The following is a 23,238-nucleotide window of genomic DNA, read 5'->3' on the forward strand; positions in this document are numbered from 1 at the left end:
TGGGACAGTCAGCTGTAGAGTCAGGACAGTGGTATGGTAGTGAGACAGTCAGCTGTAGAGTCAGGACAGTGGTATGGTAGTGAGACAGTCAGCTGTAGAGTCAGGACAGTGGTATGGTAGTGGGACTGAGACAGTCAGCTGTAGAGTCAGGACAGTGGTATGGTAGTGAGACAGTCAGCTGTAGAGTCAGGACAGTGGTATGGTAGTGAGACAGTCAGCTGTAGAGTCAGGACAGTGGTATGGTAGTGAGACTGGGACAGTCAGCTGTAGAGTCAGGACAGTGGTATGGTAGTGAGACTGAGACAGTCAGCTGTAGAGTCAGGACAGTGGCATGGTAGTGGGACTGGGACAGTCAGCTGTAGAGTCAGGACAGTGGCATGGTAGTGGGACTGGGACAGTCAGCTGTAGAGTCAGGACAGTGGTATGGTAGTGAGACTGGGACAGTCAGCTGTAGAGTCATAACAGTGGTATGGTAGTGGGACTGGGACAGTCAGCTGTAGAGTCAGGACAGTCAGCTGTAGAGTGGGACTGGGACAGTGGTATGGTAGTGGGACTGGGACAGTCAGCTGTAGAGTCAGGACAGTGGTATGGTAGTGAGACAGTCAGCTGTAGAGTCAGGACAGTGGTATGGTAGTGGGACTGGACAGTCAGCTGTAGAGTCAGGACAGTGGTATGGTAGTGAGACAGTCAGCTGTAGAGTCAGGACAGTGGTATGGTAGTGAGACAGTCAGCTGTAGAGTCAGGACAGTGGTATGGTAGTGAGACAGTCAGCTGTAGAGTCAGGACAGTGGTATGGTAGTGAGACAGTCAGCTGTAGAGTCAGGACAGTGGTATGGTAGTGGGACTGGGACAGTCAGCTGTAGAGTCAGGACAGTGGTATGGTAGTGAGACTGGGACAGTCAGCTGTAGAGTCAGGACAGTGGTATGGTAGTGAGACTGGGACAGTCAGCTGTAGAGTCAGGACAGTGGTATGGTAGTGAGACTGGGACAGTCAGCTGTAGAGTCAGGACAGTGGTATGGCAGTGAGACAGTCAGGTGTAGAGTCAGGACAATGGAATGGTAGTGAGACTGGGACAGTCAGCTAAGGAGTCAGGACAGTGGTTTGGTAGTGAGACAGTCAGCTGTAGAGTCAGGACAATGGTATGGCAGTGAGACAGTCAGGTGTAGCGTCAGGACAATGGAATGGTAGTGAGACTGGGACAGTCAGCTATAGAGTCAGGACAGTGGTATGGCAGTGAGACAGTCAGGTGTAGAGTCAGGACAGTGTTATGGTAGTGAGACTGGGACAGTCAGCTGTAGAGTCAGGACAGTGGTTTGGTAGTGAGACAGTCAGCTGTAGAGTCAGGACAGTGGTATGGTAGTGAGACTGAGACAGTCAGCTGTAGAGTCAGGACAGTGGTATGGTAGTGAGACTGGGACAGTGGTATGGTAGTGAGACAGTCAGCTGTAGAGTCAGGACAGTGGTATGGTAGTGAGACAGTCAGCTGTAGAGTCAGGACAGTGGTATGGTAGTGAGACAGTCAGCTGTAGAGTCAGGACAGTGGTATGGTAGTGGGACTGGGACAGTCAGCTGTAGAGTCAGGACAGTGGTATGGTAGTGAGACAGTCAGCTGTAGAGTCAGGACAGTGGTATGGTAGTGAGACAGTCAGCTGTAGAGTCAGGACAGTGGTATGGTAGTGAGACTGAGACAGTCAGCTGTAGAGTCAGGACAGTGGTATGGTAGTGAGACTGAGACAGTCAGCTGTAGAGTCAGGACAGTGGTATGGTAGTGAGACTGGGACAGTCAGCTGTAGAGTCAGGACAGTGGTATGGTAGTGGGACTGGGACAGTCAGCTGTAGAGTCAGGACAGTGGTATGGTAGTGAGACTGGGACAGTCAGCTGTAGAGTCAGGACAGTGGTATGGTAGTGGGACTGGGACAGTCAGCTGTAGAGTCAGGACAGTGGTATGGTGGGACTGGGACAGTGGATGGTAGTGGGACTGAGACAGTCAGCTGTAGAGTCAGGACAGTGGTATGGTAGTGCGACTGAGACAGTCAGCTGTAGAGTCAGGACAGTGGTATGGTAGTGGGACTGGGACAGTCAGCTGTAGAGTCAGGACAGTGGTATGGTAGTGAGACAGTCAGCTGTAGAGTCAGGACAGTGGTATGGTAGTGAGACTGAGACAGTCAGCTGTAGAGTCAGGACAGTGGTATGGTAGGGAGACTGGGAGAGTCAGCTGTAGAGTCAGGACAGTGGTATGGTAGTGAGACTGAGACAGTCAGCAGTAGAGTCAGGACAGTGGTATGGTAGTGGGACTGGGACAGTGGTATGGTAGTGGGACTGAGACAGTCAGCTGTAGAGTCAGGACAGTGGTATGGTAGTGAGACAGTCAGCTGTAGAGTCAGGACAGTGGTATGGTAGTGGGACTGAGACAGTCAGCTGTAGAGTCAGGACAGTGGTATGGTAGTGAGACAGTCAGCTGTAGAGTCAGGACAGTGGTATGGTAGGGAGACAGTCAGCTGTAGAGTCAGGACAGTGGTATGGTAGTGAGACAGTCAGCTGTAGAGTCAGGACAGTGGTATGGTAGTGAGACAGTCAGCTGTAGAGTCAGGACAGTGGTATGGTAGTGGGACTGGGACAGTCAGCTGTAGAGTCAGGACAGTGGTATGGTAGTGAGACTGAGACAGTCAGCTGTAGAGTCAGGACAGTGGTATGGTAGTGGGAGACAGTCAGCTGTAGAGTCAGGACAGTGGTATGGTAGTGGGACTGGGACAGTGGTATGGTAGTGGGACTGAGACAGTCAGCTGTAGAGTCAGGACAGTGGTATGGTAGTGAGACAGTCAGCTGTAGAGTCAGGACAGTGGTATGGTAGTGGGACTGAGACAGTCAGCTGTAGAGTCAGGACAGTGGTATGGTAGTGAGACAGTCAGCTGTAGAGTCAGGACAGTGGTATGGTAGTGAGACAGTCAGCTGTAGAGTCAGGACAGTGGTATGGTAGTGAGACAGTCAGCTGTAGAGTCAGGACAGTGGTATGGTAGTGACTGGGACAGTCAGCTGTAGAGTCAGGACAGTGGTATGGTAGTGGGAGACAGTCAGCTGTAGAGTCAGGACAGTGGTATGGTAGTGAGACAGTCAGCTGTAGAGTCAGGACAGTGGTATGGTAGGGAGACTGGGAGAGTCAGCTGTAGAGTCAGGACAGTGGTATGGTAGTGAGACTGAGACAGTCAGCAGTAGAGTCAGGACAGTGGTATGGTAGTGGGACTGGGACAGTGGTATGGTAGTGGGACTGAGACAGTCAGCTGTAGAGTCAGGACAGTGGTATGGTAGTGAGACAGTCAGCTGTAGAGTCAGGACAGTGGTATGGTAGTGGGACTGAGACAGTCAGCTGTAGAGTCAGGACAGTGGTATGGTAGTGAGACAGTCAGCTGTAGAGTCAGGACAGTGGTATGGTAGTGAGACAGTCAGCTGTAGAGTCAGGACAGTGGTATGGTAGTGAGACAGTCAGCTGTAGAGTCAGGACAGTGGTATGGTAGTGAGACAGTCAGCTGTAGAGTCAGGACAGTGGTATGGTAGTGGGACTGGGACAGTCAGCTGTAGAGTCAGGACAGTGGTATGGTAGTGAGACTGAGACAGTCAGCTGTAGAGTCAGGACAGTGGTATGGTAGTGGGACTGGGACAGTCAGCTGTAGAGTCAGGACAGTGGTATGGTAGTGGGACTGGGACAGTGGTATGGTAGTGGGACTGAGACAGTCAGCTGTAGAGTCAGGACAGTGGTATGGTAGTGAGACAGTCAGCTGTAGAGTCAGGACAGTGGTATGGTAGTGAGACTGAGACAGTCAGCTGTAGAGTCAGGACAGTGGTATGGTAGTGAGACAGTCAGCTGTAGAGTCAGGACAGTGGTATGGTAGTGAGACAGTCAGCTGTAGAGTCAGGACAGTGGTATGGTAGTGAGACAGTCAGCTGTAGAGTCAGGACAGTGGTATGGTAGTGAGTGAGACAGTCAGCTGTAGAGTCAGGACAGTGGTATGGTAGTGAGACTGAGACAGTCAGCTGTAGAGTCAGGACAGTGGTATGGTAGTGAGACAGTCAGCTGTAGAGTCAGGACAGTGGTATGGCAGTGAGACAGTCAGCTGTAGAGTCAGGACAGTGGTATGGCAGTGAGACAGTCAGCTGTAGAGTCAGGACAGTGGTATGGCAGTGAGACAGTCAGGTGTAGAATCAGGACAATGGAATGGTAGTGAGACTGGGACAGTCAGCTGTAGAGTCAGGACAGTGGTATGGTAGTGAGACAGTCAGCTGTAGAGTCAGGACAGTGGTATGGTAGTGGGACAGTCAGCTGTAGAGTCAAGACAGTGGTATGGTAGTGAGACAGTCAGCTGTACAGTCAGGACAGTGGTATGGTAGTGAGACAGTCAGCTGTAGAGTCAGGACAGTGGTATGGTAGTGGGAGACAGTCAGCTGTAGAGTCAGGACAGTGGTATGGTAGTGAGACAGTCAGCTGTAGAGTCAGGACAGTGGTATGGTAGTGAGACAGTCAGCTGTAGAGTCAGGACAGTGGTATGGTAGTGAGACAGTCAGCTGTAGAGTCAGGACAGTGGTATGGTAGTGAGACAGTCAGCTGTAGAGTCAGGACAGTGGTATGGTAGTGAGACAGTCAGCTGTAGAGTCAGGACAGTGGTATGGTAGTGGGACTGGGACAGTCAGCTGTAGAGTCAGGACAGTGGTATGGTAGTGAGACAGTCAGCTGTAGAGTCAGGACAGTGGTATGGTAGTGAGACAGTCAGCTGTAGAGTCAGGACAGTGGTATGGTAGTGAGACAGTCAGCTGTAGAGTCAGGACAGTGGTATGGTAGTGAGACAGTCAGCTGTAGAGTCAGGACAGTGGTATGGTAGTGAGACAGTCAGCTGTAGAGTCAGGACAGTGGTATGGTAGTGAGACAGTCAGCTGTAGAGTCAGGACAGTGGTATGGTAGGGAGACTGGGACAGTCAGCTGTAGAGTCAGGACAGTGGTATGGTAGTGAGACTGGGACAGTCAGCTGTAGAGTCAGGACAGTGGCATGGTAGTGAGACAGTCAGCTGTAGAGTCAGGACAGTGGTATGGTAGTGAGACAGTCAGCTGTAGAGTCAGGACAGTGGTATGGTAGTGAGACAGTCAGCTGTAGAGTCAGGACAGTGGTATGGTAGTGAGACTGGGACAGTCAGCTGGACAGTCAGCTCCTGCAGTAGGGCAGTAGGACCATTACTATTACTCTCCTCTCATGGATGGGACAAGAGGAAGGAAATCACAGTATTCATACATGCTATTGGCTAATAACTGGCTGTTGGTCTGAACTAGACCTTTCTATTGGCTAATAACTGGCTGTTGGTCTGAACTAGACCTTTCTATTGGCTAATACCTGGCTGTTGGTCTGAACTAGACCTTTCTATTGGCTAATAACTGTCTGTTGGTCTGAACTAGACATTTATATTGGCTGATAACTGGCTGTTGGTCTGAACTAGACCATTCTATTGGCTAATAACGGTCTGTTGGTCTGAACTAGACATTTCTATTGGCTAATAACGGTCTGTTGGTCTGAACTAGACATTTCTATTGGCTAATACCTGGCTAGAGGTCAAGACCACGTGAAACACACAGATACAAATTTGGGGCGGCAGGGTAACCTAGTGGTTAGAGCATTGGACTAGTAACCGGAAGGTTGCAAGTTCAAACCCCCGAGCTGACAAGGTAAAAATCTGTCGTTCTGCCCCTGAACAGGCAGTTAACCCACTGTTCCTAGGCTGTCATTGAAAATAAGAATTTGTTCTTAACTGACTTGCCTAGTTAAATAAAGGTTAAAAAAAATAAAAAATAAAAAATACACGACACCTGGAGGGAAACCTTAACAGTGTTGAGGAAATGACAGATCTATGTTTAGCATGTTACGGTGACACACAGCCGTTAATACGATGATATCTCAGTACCACGGTCAGTCAGCTGTAACTACACACCAAACTATCAAGTTACAGCAGAGATACATTTACAGCCAGTTAAATCTGTCCACTTCACTCTATATTAGAAAACGTTTGAACACAAACACCATTAGTTTGTGTTTAGTATCATTAATGTAAAGTCAAAGTCTGCACTTACGACAGTAGCTCTCATAGACACACTGAAATTCCATCTCTGTTAAAACAAAGACCATTTCAGGGAGTAAGGTATGTTATAACTGTCAACTCTCTCTCTGTGTCTCTCTGTGTCTCTCTGTGTCTCTATGTGTTTCTCTCTCTCTCACTCGCTCTCTGTCTCTCTTTCTCACTCCATCTATGTCTCTCTCTCTCTCTCTCTGTCTCTCTGTGTTTCTCTCTCTCTCTCTTTGTCTCTCACTCTCACTCGTTCTCTGTCTCTCTCTCTCTCTGTCTCTCTCTCTCTCTCTCTCTCTGTGTCTCTGTCTCTCTCTGTGTCTCTCTCTCTCTGTGTCTCTCTCTCTCTGTGTCTCTCTCTCTCTCTGTCTCTCTCTCTCACTTTCTCTCTGTGTCTCACTTTCTCTCTGTGTCTCTCTCTCTCTGTGTCTCACTCTCTCTCTGTGTCTCTCACTCTCTCTCTGTGTCTCTCACACTCTCTCTGTGTCTCTCACTCTCTCTCTGTGTCTCTCTCTATCTCTCTCTCTCTCATAAATGTCAACACTGCTAGAAACAAAAGCAGTGTTGAATAAATGTTGAGCAACAGAGCCAGAGAGAACAGAATCTGTCTCTCTCTCTCTCTTGAGAAGGTCAGATTTTACAGAAAAGCTGAAGGAGAACCTCTGGAGACCGAGTGAAAGAAAATACAACTTAGTCAACAGAGAATGGATGAAAAGATCACATTCAAGTTCTCCAAGTTCAACCCAGATAAAGGCATCTTCCATGGATACAAAAGCTTAAAATACAGAGTCCATGACAACACACCAAGCGTGAGACGATATCTGGTTAGTATGAGATGAACTGAGACAAAAGAAAAGACCAGAGGGAGCTCAAACATCTGCTGAGGAAACGAAGAAAAAGTAAAAAGGTGAAAGTACCTTCTTCAACATCAGATAAATAGTCTTCATTGAGCATTTCAGGTACATTGGCTTTACCAACTGGGTAAATTGAACGAGTAAAGTGTTTAAAAATCATAGAAAAATTATAAAGCATTAAAATACATAAATCTAAACCATATCTTAAGTTGATTTATCATACAGATATGATCAGGTTATTAAAACATAACTCTTGCATCTGTCACTGGATATGATCAGGTTATTAAAAGACATAACTCCTGCATCTCTCACTGGATATGATCAGGTTATTAAAACATAACTCTTGCATCTGTCACTGGATATGATCAGGTTATTAAGACATAACTTGCATGTCACTGGATATGACAGGTTATTAAGACATAACTTGCATCTCTCACCAGGTTATTAAGACATCATCTGACATGTCCAGAACCTCGTTCATGGTTTCTGGAACGTTCATCTTATGTTTCTCGGTCACCGTCTAGAAAGGGAACAACCATTCTAATGAGTTGAGTCGTTAACAAACAAAGAACGCTATTTTACATGTGGATAACTGTAAGACAACAGATACGTATTTAGATATGCAGGCTACTGTATTTCTCATGGTGTTTTTAGAAGGTTTTAGTTAACACAGTTCAGCTGTTTCATACACTAACTTAAGAACAGTATCTTAAGATACTGTAAGAACAGTATCTCCTGGTCTCACCAGAGTGGTCTGTGTTTCCTCAGTGACGACCTTCAGAGTATCCACTACAGAGATGTACCCCAGCCTCCTGGCTATGGACAGGGCTGTGTTACCATTCTGTTAAAGACAGTCAGATATTACTATTACTGTGACCCCTAACCCTTGACCCCAAACCCAGCCTCCTGGACAGGGCTGTGTTACCATTCTGTTAAAGACAGTCAGATATTACTATTACTGTGACCCCTAACTTCTAACCCAGCCTCCTGGCTATGGACAGGGCTGTGTTACATTCTGTTAAAGACAGTCAGATATTACTATTACTGTGAAACCCAGCCTCCTGGACAGGGCTGTGTTACCATTCTGTTAAAGACAGTCAGATATTACTATTACTGTGACCCCTAACCCCTAACCCAGCCTCCTGGACAGGGCTGTGTTACCATTCTGTTAAAGACAGTCAGATATTACTATTACTGTGACCCCTAACCTCTAACCCAGCCTCCTGGCTATGGACAGGGCTGTGTTACCATTCTGTTAAAGACAGTCAGATATTACTATTACTGTGACCCCTAACCCCTAACCCAGCCTCCTGGACAGGGCTGTGTTACCATTCTGTTAAAGACAGTCAGATATTACTATTACTGTGACCCCTAACCCCTAACCCATCCTCATGTGTCAGTATCTACTGTTTATACTACCAAAGGCAATAGATGGAACACTGTGTGTTTGTGATGTGTGACTGTTATAGTGCATGCTAATGACAGCCTACTGTGTATGAGATAGTGTTGGTGACTGTGTATTTCACTGTGCAGTCCCAGCTGTGGGGGCACTGGGTAATGTCAATGTCTCCCAGAATCCTGTGCTCACCACAGTCAGGTCGTTTGGGGAGAGTCTATGTTGCAGCAGGTGTGTGTGTTCTCATCAAGGTGAGTTGGTTGGGAGAGGCTCTGTGCTGCAGCAGGTGTGTGTGTTCTCACCACAGTGACTTGGTTGGGAGAGGCTCCGTGCTGCAACAGTAGGTTGATGATGTGGGTGTGGCCTTGCTGGGCCGCCTGATGGAGGGGGGTGTATCCGTTCTGAAGGGGGAGGAGGAGAGGTCAGACACACCTCTTTAATTAAACATACCAACACATACCCACTCCAACACCCACACCTACAACCATCAACATCTACTGTATATAGAAATGTTAAATCTGGAGGGGAGCCTAACCTGTGACCCCTGACCCCTATCCCATAAATAAAACATTAACATCTCTATAGATATGTTCAATCTGGAGGGGAGCCTAACCTTGGTTTTGGCGTTGATCTTGGCCTGGTTCTTTAGCAGGAAGTTGACCATCTTCACGTTTCCATAGTGACACGCCACATGCAGCGGAGTGTATCCCATCTAGGGAAACAGAAATCAAGTGTTATGCCTGGTGTGACCACTAGTGTATCCCATCTAGGGAAACGGAAACTGAAATCAAGTGTTATGCCTGATGTGACCACTAGTGTATCCCATCTAGGGAAACGGAAACTGAAATCAAGTGTTATGCCTGGTGTGACCACTAGTGTATCCCGTCTAGGGAAACAGAAATCAAGTGTTATGCCTGATCTGACCACTAGTGTATCCCGTCTAGGGAAACAGAAATCAAGTGTTATGCCTGATGTGACCACTAGTGTATCCCGTCTCGGGAAACAGAAATCAAGTGTTATGCCTGGTGTGACCACTAGTGTATCCCGTCTCGGGAAACAGAAATCAAGTGTTATGCCTGATGTGACCACTAGTGTATACCGTCGAGGGAAACAGAAATCAAGTGTTTTGCCTGATGTGACCACTAGTGTATCCCGTCTAGGGAAACAGAAATCAAGTGTTTTGCCTGATGTGACCACTACTGTATCCCGTCTAGGGAAACAGAAACAGAAATCAAGTGTTTTGCCTGATGTGACCACTAGTGTATCCTGTCTAGGGAAACAGAAACAGAAATCAAGTGTTATGCCTGATGGAAGCCACTTATAAAGCTACATTCACAATCATGTTCAATGGTTTCAGGAGACATTCTGAAACCTTCGCATGTTGATTCAAACAACTGTTTATGCGTGATGATAGACCTAGATTATAGCAGAATGGATACGGCATTTAGTGAGTTAATGTGTTGTAGTGTTAGGAAGTCAGGTCTGTATGTAGATACAGATCATGTTAATGGTTTCAGTGTTGACATTCTGTTGTAGTGTACTGTGTTGATTGTAGTGTACTGTTGTGCGTTGATAGAGTACAGTTGTAGTGCAGAATGGTAGTGTTGTATTGAGTTAAGTGTTGTAGTGTTTCAGTGTTTCAGTGTTGTAGTGTTTCAGTGTTTCAGTGTTGTTGTGTTTCAGTGTTGTCGTGTTTCAGTGTTGTAATGATTCAGTGTTGTAATGATTCAGTGTTGTTGTGTTTCAGTGTTGTAGTGTTTTAGTGTTTCAGTGTTGTAGTGTTTCAGTGTTGTGTTTCAGTGTAGTAGTGTTTCAGTGTAGTAGTGATTCAGTGTAGTAGTGATTCAGTGTTGTAGTGTTTCAGTGTTGTGTTTCAGTGTAGTAGTGTTTCTGTGTAGTAGTAATTCAGTGTTTCAGAATACTGTTGTAGAGTTTCAGCGTAGTACTGTAGTGTTGTAGAGTACTGTTGTAGTGTAGTACTGAATTCTTAAAAAACATTTTTATTTAAACTTTATTTAACTAGGCAAGTCAGTTAAGAACAACTTCTTATTTACAATGAAGGCCTAGGAACAGTGGCCTCTCATCTCTCTGGTCCTTATCTCTCATCTCTCTGGTCCTTCTCTCTCTGGGGTCTCTCTCTCTCTCTCCCTCAATTTGGTCTCTCTCTCTGGGTTTCTAGTACTCCTGGTCTCTCCTCTCTGGGTTTCTAGACCTTCTGGTCTCTCTCTGGGTTTCTAGTCCCCCTGGTCTCTCTCTGGGTTTCTAGACCCCCTGGTCTCTCTCTCTGGGTTCCTAGACCCCCTGGTCTCTCTCTCTGGGTTTCTAGACCTTCTGGTCTCTCCTCTCTGGGTTTCTAGTCCTCCTGGTCTCTCCTCTCTGGGTTTCTAGACATTCTGGTCTCTCCTCTCTGGGTTTCTAGTCCTCCTGGTCTCTCCTCTCTGGGTTTCTAGTCCTCCTGGTCTCTCCTCTCTGGGTTTCTAGTCCTCCTGGTCCCTGTCTGGGTTTCTAGTCCTCCTGGTCTCTCTCTCTGGGTTTCTAGTCCTCCTGGTCTCTCTCTCTGGGTTTCTAGTCCTCCTGGTCTCTCTCTAAGGGTTTCTAGTCCTCCTGGTCTCGCTCTCTGAGTTTCTAGTCCTTCTGGTCCCTCTCTGGGTTTCTAGACCTTCTGCTCTCTCTGTTGTGTTTCTCAATGAGTGTTCTGCAGTGAGGTTTCAGGAGGGACCAGCCGACCTACACGGCTGTCAGACCAGAGTTGAACATGTGTACGTGTGTGTGTGTACCTTAGTCTCTGGGTCGACAGTGGCCCCCTGGTTAACCAGCACCTCAGCTACGTTGACCTTGTCGTCCTGAGCTGCCAGGTGGAGGGGAGTCAGACCACTCTGAGAGGAGAGGACACAGGACAGGACATAACACATTACAACACAGGACAGGACACAGGACAGGACATACCACATTAGAACACAGGATATGACATACCAAATTAGAACACAGGACAGGACATACCACATTAGAAAACAGGACAGGACATGACATACCACATTAGAACACAGAATAGGACATACCACATTAGAACACAGGATAGGACATACCACATTAGAACACAGGACAGGACATACCACATTAGAACACAGGACAGGACATACCACATTAGAACACAGGACATGACAGGACAGGACATACCACATTAGAACACAGGACATGACATACCACATTAGAACACAGGACAGGACATGACATGACATACCACATTAGAACAAAGGACAGGACATGACATGACATACCACATTAGAACAAAGGACAGGACATGACATACCACATTAGAACACAGGATAGGACATACCACATTACAACAAAGGACAGGACACAACACATTACAGGACAGGACATACAACTTTAGAACACAGGACAGGACATGATATACCACATTAGAACACAGGACAGGACATGACATGACATACCACATTAGAACACAGGACATGACATACCACATTAGAACACAGAACAGGACATGACATACCACATTAGAACAAAGGACAGGACATGACATACCACATTAGAACACAGGACAGGACATACCACATTAGAACACAGGACATGACATACCACATTAGAACACAGGATAGGACATACCACATTACAACAAAGGACAGGACACAACACATTACAGGACAGGACATACAACTTTAGAACACAGGACAGGACATGATATACCACATTAGAACACAGGACAGGACATGACATGACATACCACATTAGAACACAGGACAGGACATGACATACCACATTAGAACAAAGGACAGGACATGACATACCACATTAGAACACAGGATAGGACATACCACATTACAACAAAGGACATGACACAACACATTACAGGACAGGACATACAACTTTAGAACACAGGACAGGACATGACATACCACATTAGAACACAGGACAGGACATATCACATTAGAACACAGGATAGGACATACCACATTAGAACACAGGATAGGACATATCACATTAGAACACAGGATAGGACATACCACATTAGAACACAGGATAGGACATACCACATTAGAACACAGGACAGGACATACCACATTAGAACACAGGACAGGACATGACATACCACATTAGAACACAGGACAGGACATGACATACCACATTAGAACACAGGACAGGACATGACATACCACATTAGAACACAGGACAGGACATGACATACCTCATTAGAACACAGGACAGGACATGACATACCACATTAGAACACAGGACAGGACAGGACATACCACATTAGAACACAGGACAGGACATACCACATTAGAACACAGGACATGACATGACATACCACATTAGAACAAAGGACAGGACATGACATACCACATTAGAACACAGGACAGGACATACCACATTAGAACAGAACACATGTCATGACATACCACATTAGAACACAGGACAGGACATACCACATTAGAACACTGGACAGGACATACCACATTAGAACACAGGACAGGACATACCACATTAGAACACAGGACAGGACATACCACATTAGAACACAGGACATGACATGATATACCACATTAGAACAAAGGACAGGACATACCACATTAGAACACATGTTAGGACATACCACATTAGAACACAGGACATACCACATTAGAACACAGGACAGGACATAAGACATTAGAACACAGAACAGGACATACCACATTAGAACACAGGACACACCACATTAGAACACATGTTAGGACATACCACATTAGAACACAGGACAGGACATACCACATTAGAACACAGGACATACCACATTAGAACACATGTTAGGACATACCACATTAGAACACAGGACATACCACATTAGAACAGAACACATGTCATGACATACCACATTAGAACACAGGACAGGACATACCACATTAGAACACAGGACAGGACATACCACATTAGAACACAGGATAGGACATACCACATTAGAACACAGGACAGGACATACCACATTAGAACACAGCACAGAACATACCACATTAGAACACAGGACAGGACATGACATACCACATTAGAACACAGAATAGGACATACCACATTAGAACACAGGATAGGACATACCACATTAGAACACAGGACATGACAGGACAGGACATACCACATTAGAACACAGGACATGACATACCACATTAGAACACAGGACAGAACATGACATGATATACCACATTAGAACACAGGACAGGACATGACATGACATACCACATTAGAACAAAGGACAGGACATGACATACCACATTAGAACACAGGATAGGACATACCACATTACAACAAAGGACAGGACACAACACATTACAGGACAGGACATACAACTTTAGAACACAGGACAGGACATGACATACCACATTAGAACACAGGACAGAACATGACATGATATACCACATTAGAACACAGGATAGGACATATCACATTAGAACACAGGATAGGACATACCACATTAGAACACAGGATAGGACACATCACATTAGAACACAGGACAGGACATACCACATTAGAACACAGGACATGACATACCACATTAGAACACAGGACATGACATACCACATTAGAACACAGGATAGGACATACCACATTACAACAAAGGACAGGACACAACACATTACAGGACAGGACATACAACTTTAGAACACAGGACAGGACATGATATACCACATTAGAACACAGGACAGGACATGACATGACATACCACATTAGAACACAGGACATGACATATCACATTAGAACACAGAACAGGACATGACATACCACATTAGAACAAAGGACAGGACATGACATACCACATTAGAACACAGGATAGGACATACCACATTACAACAAAGGACATGACACAACACATTACAGGACAGGACATACAACTTTAGAACACAGGACAGGACATGACATACCACATTAGAACACAGGACAGAACATGACATGATATACCACATTAGAACACAGGATAGGACATATCACATTAGAACACAGGATAGGACATACCACATTAGAACACAGGACAGGACATACCACATTAGAACACAGGACAGGACATACCACATTAGAACACAGGACAGGACATGACATGACATACCACATTAGAACACAGGACAGGACATGACATACCACATTAGAACACAGGACAGGACATGACATACCACATTAGAACACAGGACAGGACATGACATACCACATTAGAACACAGGACAGGACAGGACATACCACATTAGAACACAGGATAGGACACATCACATTAGAACACAGGACAGGACACATCACATTAGAACACAGGACAGGACATACCACATTAGAACACAGGACAGGACATGACATGACATACCACATTAGAACACAGGACAGGACATGACATACCACATTAGAACACAGGACAGGACATGACATACCACATTAGAACACAGGACAGGACATGACATACCACATTAGAACACAGGACAGGACATGACATACCACATTAGAACACAGGACAGGACATGACATACCACATTAGAACACAGGACAGGACATGACATACCACATTAGAACACAGGACAGGACAGGACATACCACATTAGAACACAGGATAGGACACATCACATTAGAACACAGGACAGGACATACCACATTAGAACACAGGACAGGACATGACATGACATACCACATTAGAACACAGGACAGGACATGACATACCACATTAGAACACAGGACAGGACATGACATACCACATTAGAACACAGGACAGGACATGACATACCACATTAGAACACAGGACAGGACATGACATACCACATTAGAACACAGGACAGGACAGGACATACCACATTAGAACACAGGACAGGACAGGACATACCACATTAGAACACAGGACATGACATGACATACCACATTAGAACAAAGGACAGGACATGACATACCACATTAGAACACAGGACAGGACATACCACATTAGAACACAGGACAGGACATACCACATTAGAACACAGGACATGACATGATATACCACATTAGAACAAAGGACAGGACATACCACATTAGAACACATGTTAGGACATACCACATTAGAACACAGGACATACCACATTAGAACACAGGACAGGACATAAGACATTAGAACACAGAACAGGACATACCACATTAGAACACAGGACACACCACATTAGAACAAATGTTAGGACATACCACATTAGAACACAGGACAGGACATACCACATTAGAACACAGGACATACCACATTAGAACATATGTTAGGACATACCACATTAGAACACAGGACATACCACATTAGAACAGAACACATGTCATGACATACCACATTAGAACACAGGACAGGACATACCACATTAGAACACAGGATATGACATACCAAATTAGAACACAGGACAGGACATACCACATTAGAAAACAGGACAGGACATGACATACCACATTAGAACACAGAATAGGACATACCACATTAGAACACAGGATAGGACATACCACATTAGAACACAGGACAGGACATACCACATTAGAACACAGGACAGGACATACCACATTAGAACACAGGACATGACAGGACAGGACATACCACATTAGAACACAGGACATGACATACCACATTAGAACACAGGACAGAACATGACATGATATACCACATTAGAACACAGGACAGGACATGACATACCACATTAGAACAAAGGACAGGACATGACATACCACATTAGAACACAGGATAGGACATACCACATTACAACAAAGGACAGGACACAACACATTACAGGACAGGACATACAACTTTAGAACACAGGAAAGGACATGATATACCACATTAGAACACAGGACAGGACATGACATGACATACCACATTAGAACACAGGACATGACATACCACATTAGAACACAGAACAGGACATGACATACCACATTAGAACAAAGGACAGGACATGACATACCACATTAGAACACAGGACAGGACATACCACATTAGAACACAGGACATGACATACCACATTAGAACACAGGATAGGACATACCACATTACAACAAAGGACAGGACACAACACATTACAGGACAGGACATACAACTTTAGAACACAGGACAGGACATGATATACCACATTAGAACACAGGACAGGACATGACATGACATACCACATTAGAACACAGGACATGACATACCACATTAGAACACAGAACAGGACATGACATACCACATTAGAACAAAGGACAGGACATGACATACCACATTAGAACACAGGATAGGACATACCACATTACAACAAAGGACATGACACAACACATTACAGGACAGGACATACAACTTTAGAACACAGGACAGGACATGACATACCACATTAGAACACAGGACAGAACATGACATGATATACCACATTAGAACACAGGATAGGACATATCACATTAGAACACAGGATAGGACATACCACATTAGAACACAGGATAGGACACATCACATTAGAACACAGGACAGGACATACCACATTAGAACACAGGACAGGACATGACATGACATACCACATTAGAACACAGGACAGGACATGACATACCACATTAGAACACAGGACAGGACATGACATACCACATTAGAACACAGGGCAGGACATGACATACCACATTAGAACACAGGACAGGACATGACATACCACATTAGAACACAGGACAGGACATGACATACCACATTAGAACACAGGACAGGACAGGACATACCACATTAGAACACAGGACAGGACATACCACATTAGAACACAGGACATGACATGACATACCACATTAGAACAAAGGACAGGACATGACATACCACATTAGAACACAGGACAGGACATACCACATTAGAACAGAACACATGTCATGACATACCACATTAGAACACAGGACAGGACATACCACATTAGAACACTGGACAGGACATACCACATTAGAACACAGGACAGGACATACCACATTAGAACACAGGACAGGACATACCACATTAGAACACAGGACATGACATGATATACCACATTAGAACAAAGGACAGGACATACCACATTAGAACACATGTTAGGACATACCACATTAGAACACAGGACATACCACATTAGAACACAGGACAGGACATAAGACATTAGAACACAGAACAGGACATACCACATTAGAACACAGGACACACCACATTAGAACACATGTTAGGACATACCACATTAGAACACAGGACAGGACATACCACATTAGAACACAGGACATACCACATTAGAACACATGTTAGGACATACCACATTAGAACACAGGACATACCACATTAGAACAGAACACATGTCATGACATACCACATTAGAACACAGGACAGGACATACCACATTAGAACACAGGACAGGACATACCACATTAGAACACAGGATAGGACATACCACATTAGAACACAGGACAGGACATACCACATTAGAACACAGCACAGAACATACCACATTAGAACACAGGACAGGACATGACATACCACATTAGAACACAGAATAGGACATACCACATTAGAACACAGGATAGGACATACCACATTAGAACACAGGACAGGACATACCACATTAGAACACAGGACAGGACATACCACATTAGAACACAGGACATGACAGGACAGGACATACCACATTAGAACACAGGACATGACATACCACATTAGAACACAGGACAGAACATGACATGATATACCACATTAGAACACAGGACAGGACATGACATGACCTACCACATTAGAACAAAGGACAGGACATGACATACCACATTAGAACACAGGATAGGACATACCACATTACAACAAAGGACAGGACACAACACATTACAGGACAGGACATACAACTTTAGAACACAGGACAGGACATGATATACCACATTAGAACACAGGACAGGACATGACATGACATACCACATTAGAACACAGGACATGACATACCACATTAGAACACAGAACAGGACATGACATACCACATTAGAACAAAGGACAGGACATGACATACCACATTAGAACACAGGATAGGACATACCACATTACAACAAAGGACATGACACAACACATTACAGGACAGGACATACAACTTTAGAACACAGGACAGGACATGACATACCACATTAGAACACAGGACAGAACATGACATGATATACCACATTAGAACACAGGATAGGACATATCACATTAGAACACAGGATAGGACATACCACATTAGAACACAGGATAGGACACATCACATTAGAACACAGGACAGGACATACCACATTAGAACACAGGACAGGACATGACATGACATACCACATTAGAACACAGGACAGGACATGACATACCACATTAGAACACAGGACAGGACATGACATACCACATTAGAACACAGGACAGGACATGACATACCAAATTAGAACACAGGACAGGACAGGACATACCACATTAGAACACAGGACAGGACAGGACATACCACATTAGAACACAGGACATGACATGACATACCACATTAGAACAAAGGACAGGACATGACATACCACATTAGAACACAGGACAGGACATACCACATTAGAACAGAACACATGTCATGACATACCACATTAGAACACAGGACAGGACATACCACATTAGAACACTGGACAGGACATACCACATTAGAACACAGGACAGGACATACCACATTAGAACACAGGACAGGACATACCACATTAGAACACAGGACATGACATGATATACCACATTAGAACAAAGGACAGGACATACCACATTAGAACACATGTTAGGACATACCACATTAGAACACAGGACAGGACATACCACATTAGAACACAGGACATACCACATTAGAACACATGTTAGGACATACCACATTAGAACACAGGACATACCACATTAGAACAGAACACATGTCATGACATACCACATTAGAACACAGGACAGGACATACCACATTAGAACACAGGATATGACATACCAAATTAGAACACAGGACAGGACATACCACATTAGAAAACAGGACAGGACATGACATACCACATTAGAACACAGAATAGGACATACCACATTAGAACACAGGATAGGACATACCACATTAGAACACAGGACAGGACATACCACATTAGAACACAGGACATGACAGGACATGACATACCACATTAGAACACAGGACAGAACATGACATGATATACCACATTAGAACACAGGACAGGACATGACATACCACATTAGAACAAAGGACAGGACATGACATACCACATTAGAACACAGGATAGGACATACCACATTACAACAAAGGACAGGACACAACACATTACAGGACAGGACATACAACTTTAGAACACAGGAAAGGACATGATATACCACATTAGAACACAGGACAGGACATGACATGACATACCACATTAGAACACAGGACATGACATACCACATTAGAACACAGAACAGGACATGACATACCACATTAGAACAAAGGACAGGACATGACATACCACATTAGAACACAGGACAGGACATACCACATTAGAACACAGGACATGACATACCACATTAGAACACAGGATAGGACATACCACATTACAACAAAGGACAGGACACAACACATTACAGGACAGGACATACAACTTTAGAACACAGGACAGGACATGATATACCACATTAGAACACAGGACAGGACATGACATGACATACCACATTAGAACACAGGACATGACATACCACATTAGAACACAGAACAGGACATGACATACCACATTAGAACAAAGGACAGGACATGACATACCACATTAGAACACAGGATAGGACATACCACATTACAACAAAGGACATGACACAACACATTACAGGACAGGACATACAACTTTAGAACACAGGACAGGACATGACATACCACATTAGAACACAGGACAGAACATGACATGATATACCACATTAGAACACAGGATAGGACATATCACATTAGAACACAGGATAGGACATACCACATTAGAACACAGGATAGGACACATCACATTAGAACACAGGACAGGACATACCACATTAGAACACAGGACAGAACATGACATGATATACCACATTAGAACACAGGACAGGACATACCACATTAGAACACAGGACAGGACATGACATACCACATTAGAACACAGGACAGGACATGACATACCACATTAGAACACAGGACAGGACATGACATACCACATTAGAACACAGGACAGGACATGACATACCACATTAGAACACAGGACAGGACAGGACATACCACATTAGAACACAGGACAGGACATACCACATTAGAACACAGGACATGACATGACATACCACATTAGAACAAAGGACAGGACATGACATACCACATTAGAACACAGGACAGGACATACCACATTAGAACAGAACACATGTCATGACATACCACATTAGAACACAGGACAGGACATACCACATTAGAACACTGGACAGGACATACCACATTAGAACACAGGACAGGACATACCACATTAGAACACAGGACAGGACATACCACATTAGAACACAGGACATGACATGATATACCACATTAGAACAAAGGACAGGACATACCACATTAGAACACATGTTAGGACATACCACATTAGAACACAGGACATACCACATTAGAACACAGGACAGGACATAAGAATTAGAACACATTAGAACACAGGACAGGACATACCACATTAGAACACAGGACACACCACATTAGAACACATGTTAGGACATACCACATTAGAACACAGGACAGGACATACCACATTAGAACACAGGACATACCACATTAGAACACATGTTAGGACATACCACATTAGAACACAGGACATACCACATTAGAACAGAACACATGTCATGACATACCACATTAGAACACAGGACAGGACATACCACATTAGAACACAGGACAGGACATACCACATTAGAACACAGGATAGGACATACCACATTAGAACACAGGACAGGACATACCACATTAGAACACAGCACAGAACATACCACATTAGAACACAGGACAGGACATGACATACCACATTAGAACACAGAATAGGACATACCACATTAGAACACAGGATAGGACATACCACATTAGAACACAGGACAGGACATACCACATTAGAACACAGGACAGGACATACCACATTAGAACACAGGACATGACAGGACAGGACATACCACATTAGAACACAGGACATGACATACCACATTAGAACACAGGACAGAACATGACATGATATACCACATTAGAACACAGGACAGGACATGACATGACCTACCACATTAGAACAAAGGACAGGACATGACATACCACATTAGAACACAGGATAGGACATACCACATTACAACAAAGGACAGGACACAACACATTACAGGACAGGACATACAACTTTAGAACACAGGACAGGACATGATATACCACATTAGAACACAGGACAGGACATGACATGACATACCACATTAGAACACAGGACATGACATACCACATTAGAACACAGAACAGGACATGACATACCACATTAGAACAAAGGACAGGACATGACATACCACATTAGAACACAGGATAGGACATACCACATTACAACAAAGGACATGACACAACACATTACAGGACAGGACATACAACTTTAGAACACAGGACAGGACATGACATACCACATTAGAACACAGGACAGAACATGACATGATATACCACATTAGAACACAGGATAGGACATACCACATTAGAACACAGGATAGGACACATCACATTAGAACACAGGACAGGACATACCACATTAGAACACAGGACAGGACATGACATGACATACCACATTAGAACACAGGACAGGACATGACATACCACATTAGAACACAGGACAGGACATGACATACCACATTAGAACACAGGACAGGACATGACATACCAAATTAGAACACAGGACAGGACAGGACATACCACATTAGAACACAGGACAGGACAGGACATACCACATTAGAACACAGGACATGACATGACATACCACATTAGAACAAAGGACAGGACATGACATACCACATTAGAACACAGGACAGGACATACCACATTAGAACAGAACACATGTCATGACATACCACATTAGAACACAGGACAGGACATACCACATTAGAACACTGGACAGGAAATACCACATTAGAACACAGGACAGGACATACCACATTAGAACACAGGACAGGACATACCACATTAGAACACAGGACATGACATGATATACCACATTAGAACAAAGGACAGGACATACCACATTAGAACACATGTTAGGACATACCACATTAGAACACAGGACATACCACATTAGAACACAGGACAGGACATAAGACATTAGAACACAGAACAGGACATACCACATTAGAACACAGGACACACCACATTAGAACACATGTTAGGACATACCACATTAGAACACAGGACAGGACATACCACATTAGAACACAGGACATACCACATTAGAACACATGTTAGGACATACCACATTAGAACACAGGATAGGACATACCCCATTAGAACACAGGACAGGACACAACACATTAGAACACAGGACAGGACATACCACATTAGAACACAGGATAGGACATACCACATTAGAACACAGCACAGGACATTCCACATTAGAACACAGGACAGGACATGACATGCCACATACACATTAGAACACAGGACATTAGAACACAGGATAGGACATACCACATTAGAACACATGTTAGGACATACCACATTAGAACACATGTTAGGACATACCACATTAGAACACAGGACAGGACATGACATACCACATTAGAACACAGGATAGGATATCCCACAATAGAACACAGGACAGGACATGACATATCACATTAGAACACAGGATAGGACATACCACATTAGAACACAGGACAGGACATACCACATTGAACACAGGATAGGACATACCACAT

At 44.3% G+C, this 23,238-nt stretch overlaps 1 protein-coding gene across 1 annotated transcript in view; it reads right to left on the bottom strand.

Moving 5' to 3' along the window:
- LOC135513396 (ankyrin-3-like) overlaps positions 1-23,238 on the bottom strand; it is a 194,982-nt gene that overhangs the window by 84,448 nt on the left and 87,296 nt on the right. The window contains 7 exon segments of the mRNA XM_064936320.1: positions 6,109-6,144; positions 7,019-7,084; positions 7,409-7,475; positions 7,701-7,796; positions 8,654-8,752; positions 8,965-9,063; positions 11,129-11,227. Of these exon segments, the coding sequence (XP_064792392.1) occupies positions 6,109-6,144; positions 7,019-7,084; positions 7,409-7,475; positions 7,701-7,796; positions 8,654-8,752; positions 8,965-9,063; positions 11,129-11,227 (562 nt within the window).

Source organism: Oncorhynchus masou, chromosome 24 (assembly GCF_036934945.1).
Source record: "Oncorhynchus masou masou isolate Uvic2021 chromosome 24, UVic_Omas_1.1, whole genome shotgun sequence".
Lineage (NCBI taxonomy): Eukaryota > Metazoa > Chordata > Actinopteri > Salmoniformes > Salmonidae > Oncorhynchus > Oncorhynchus masou.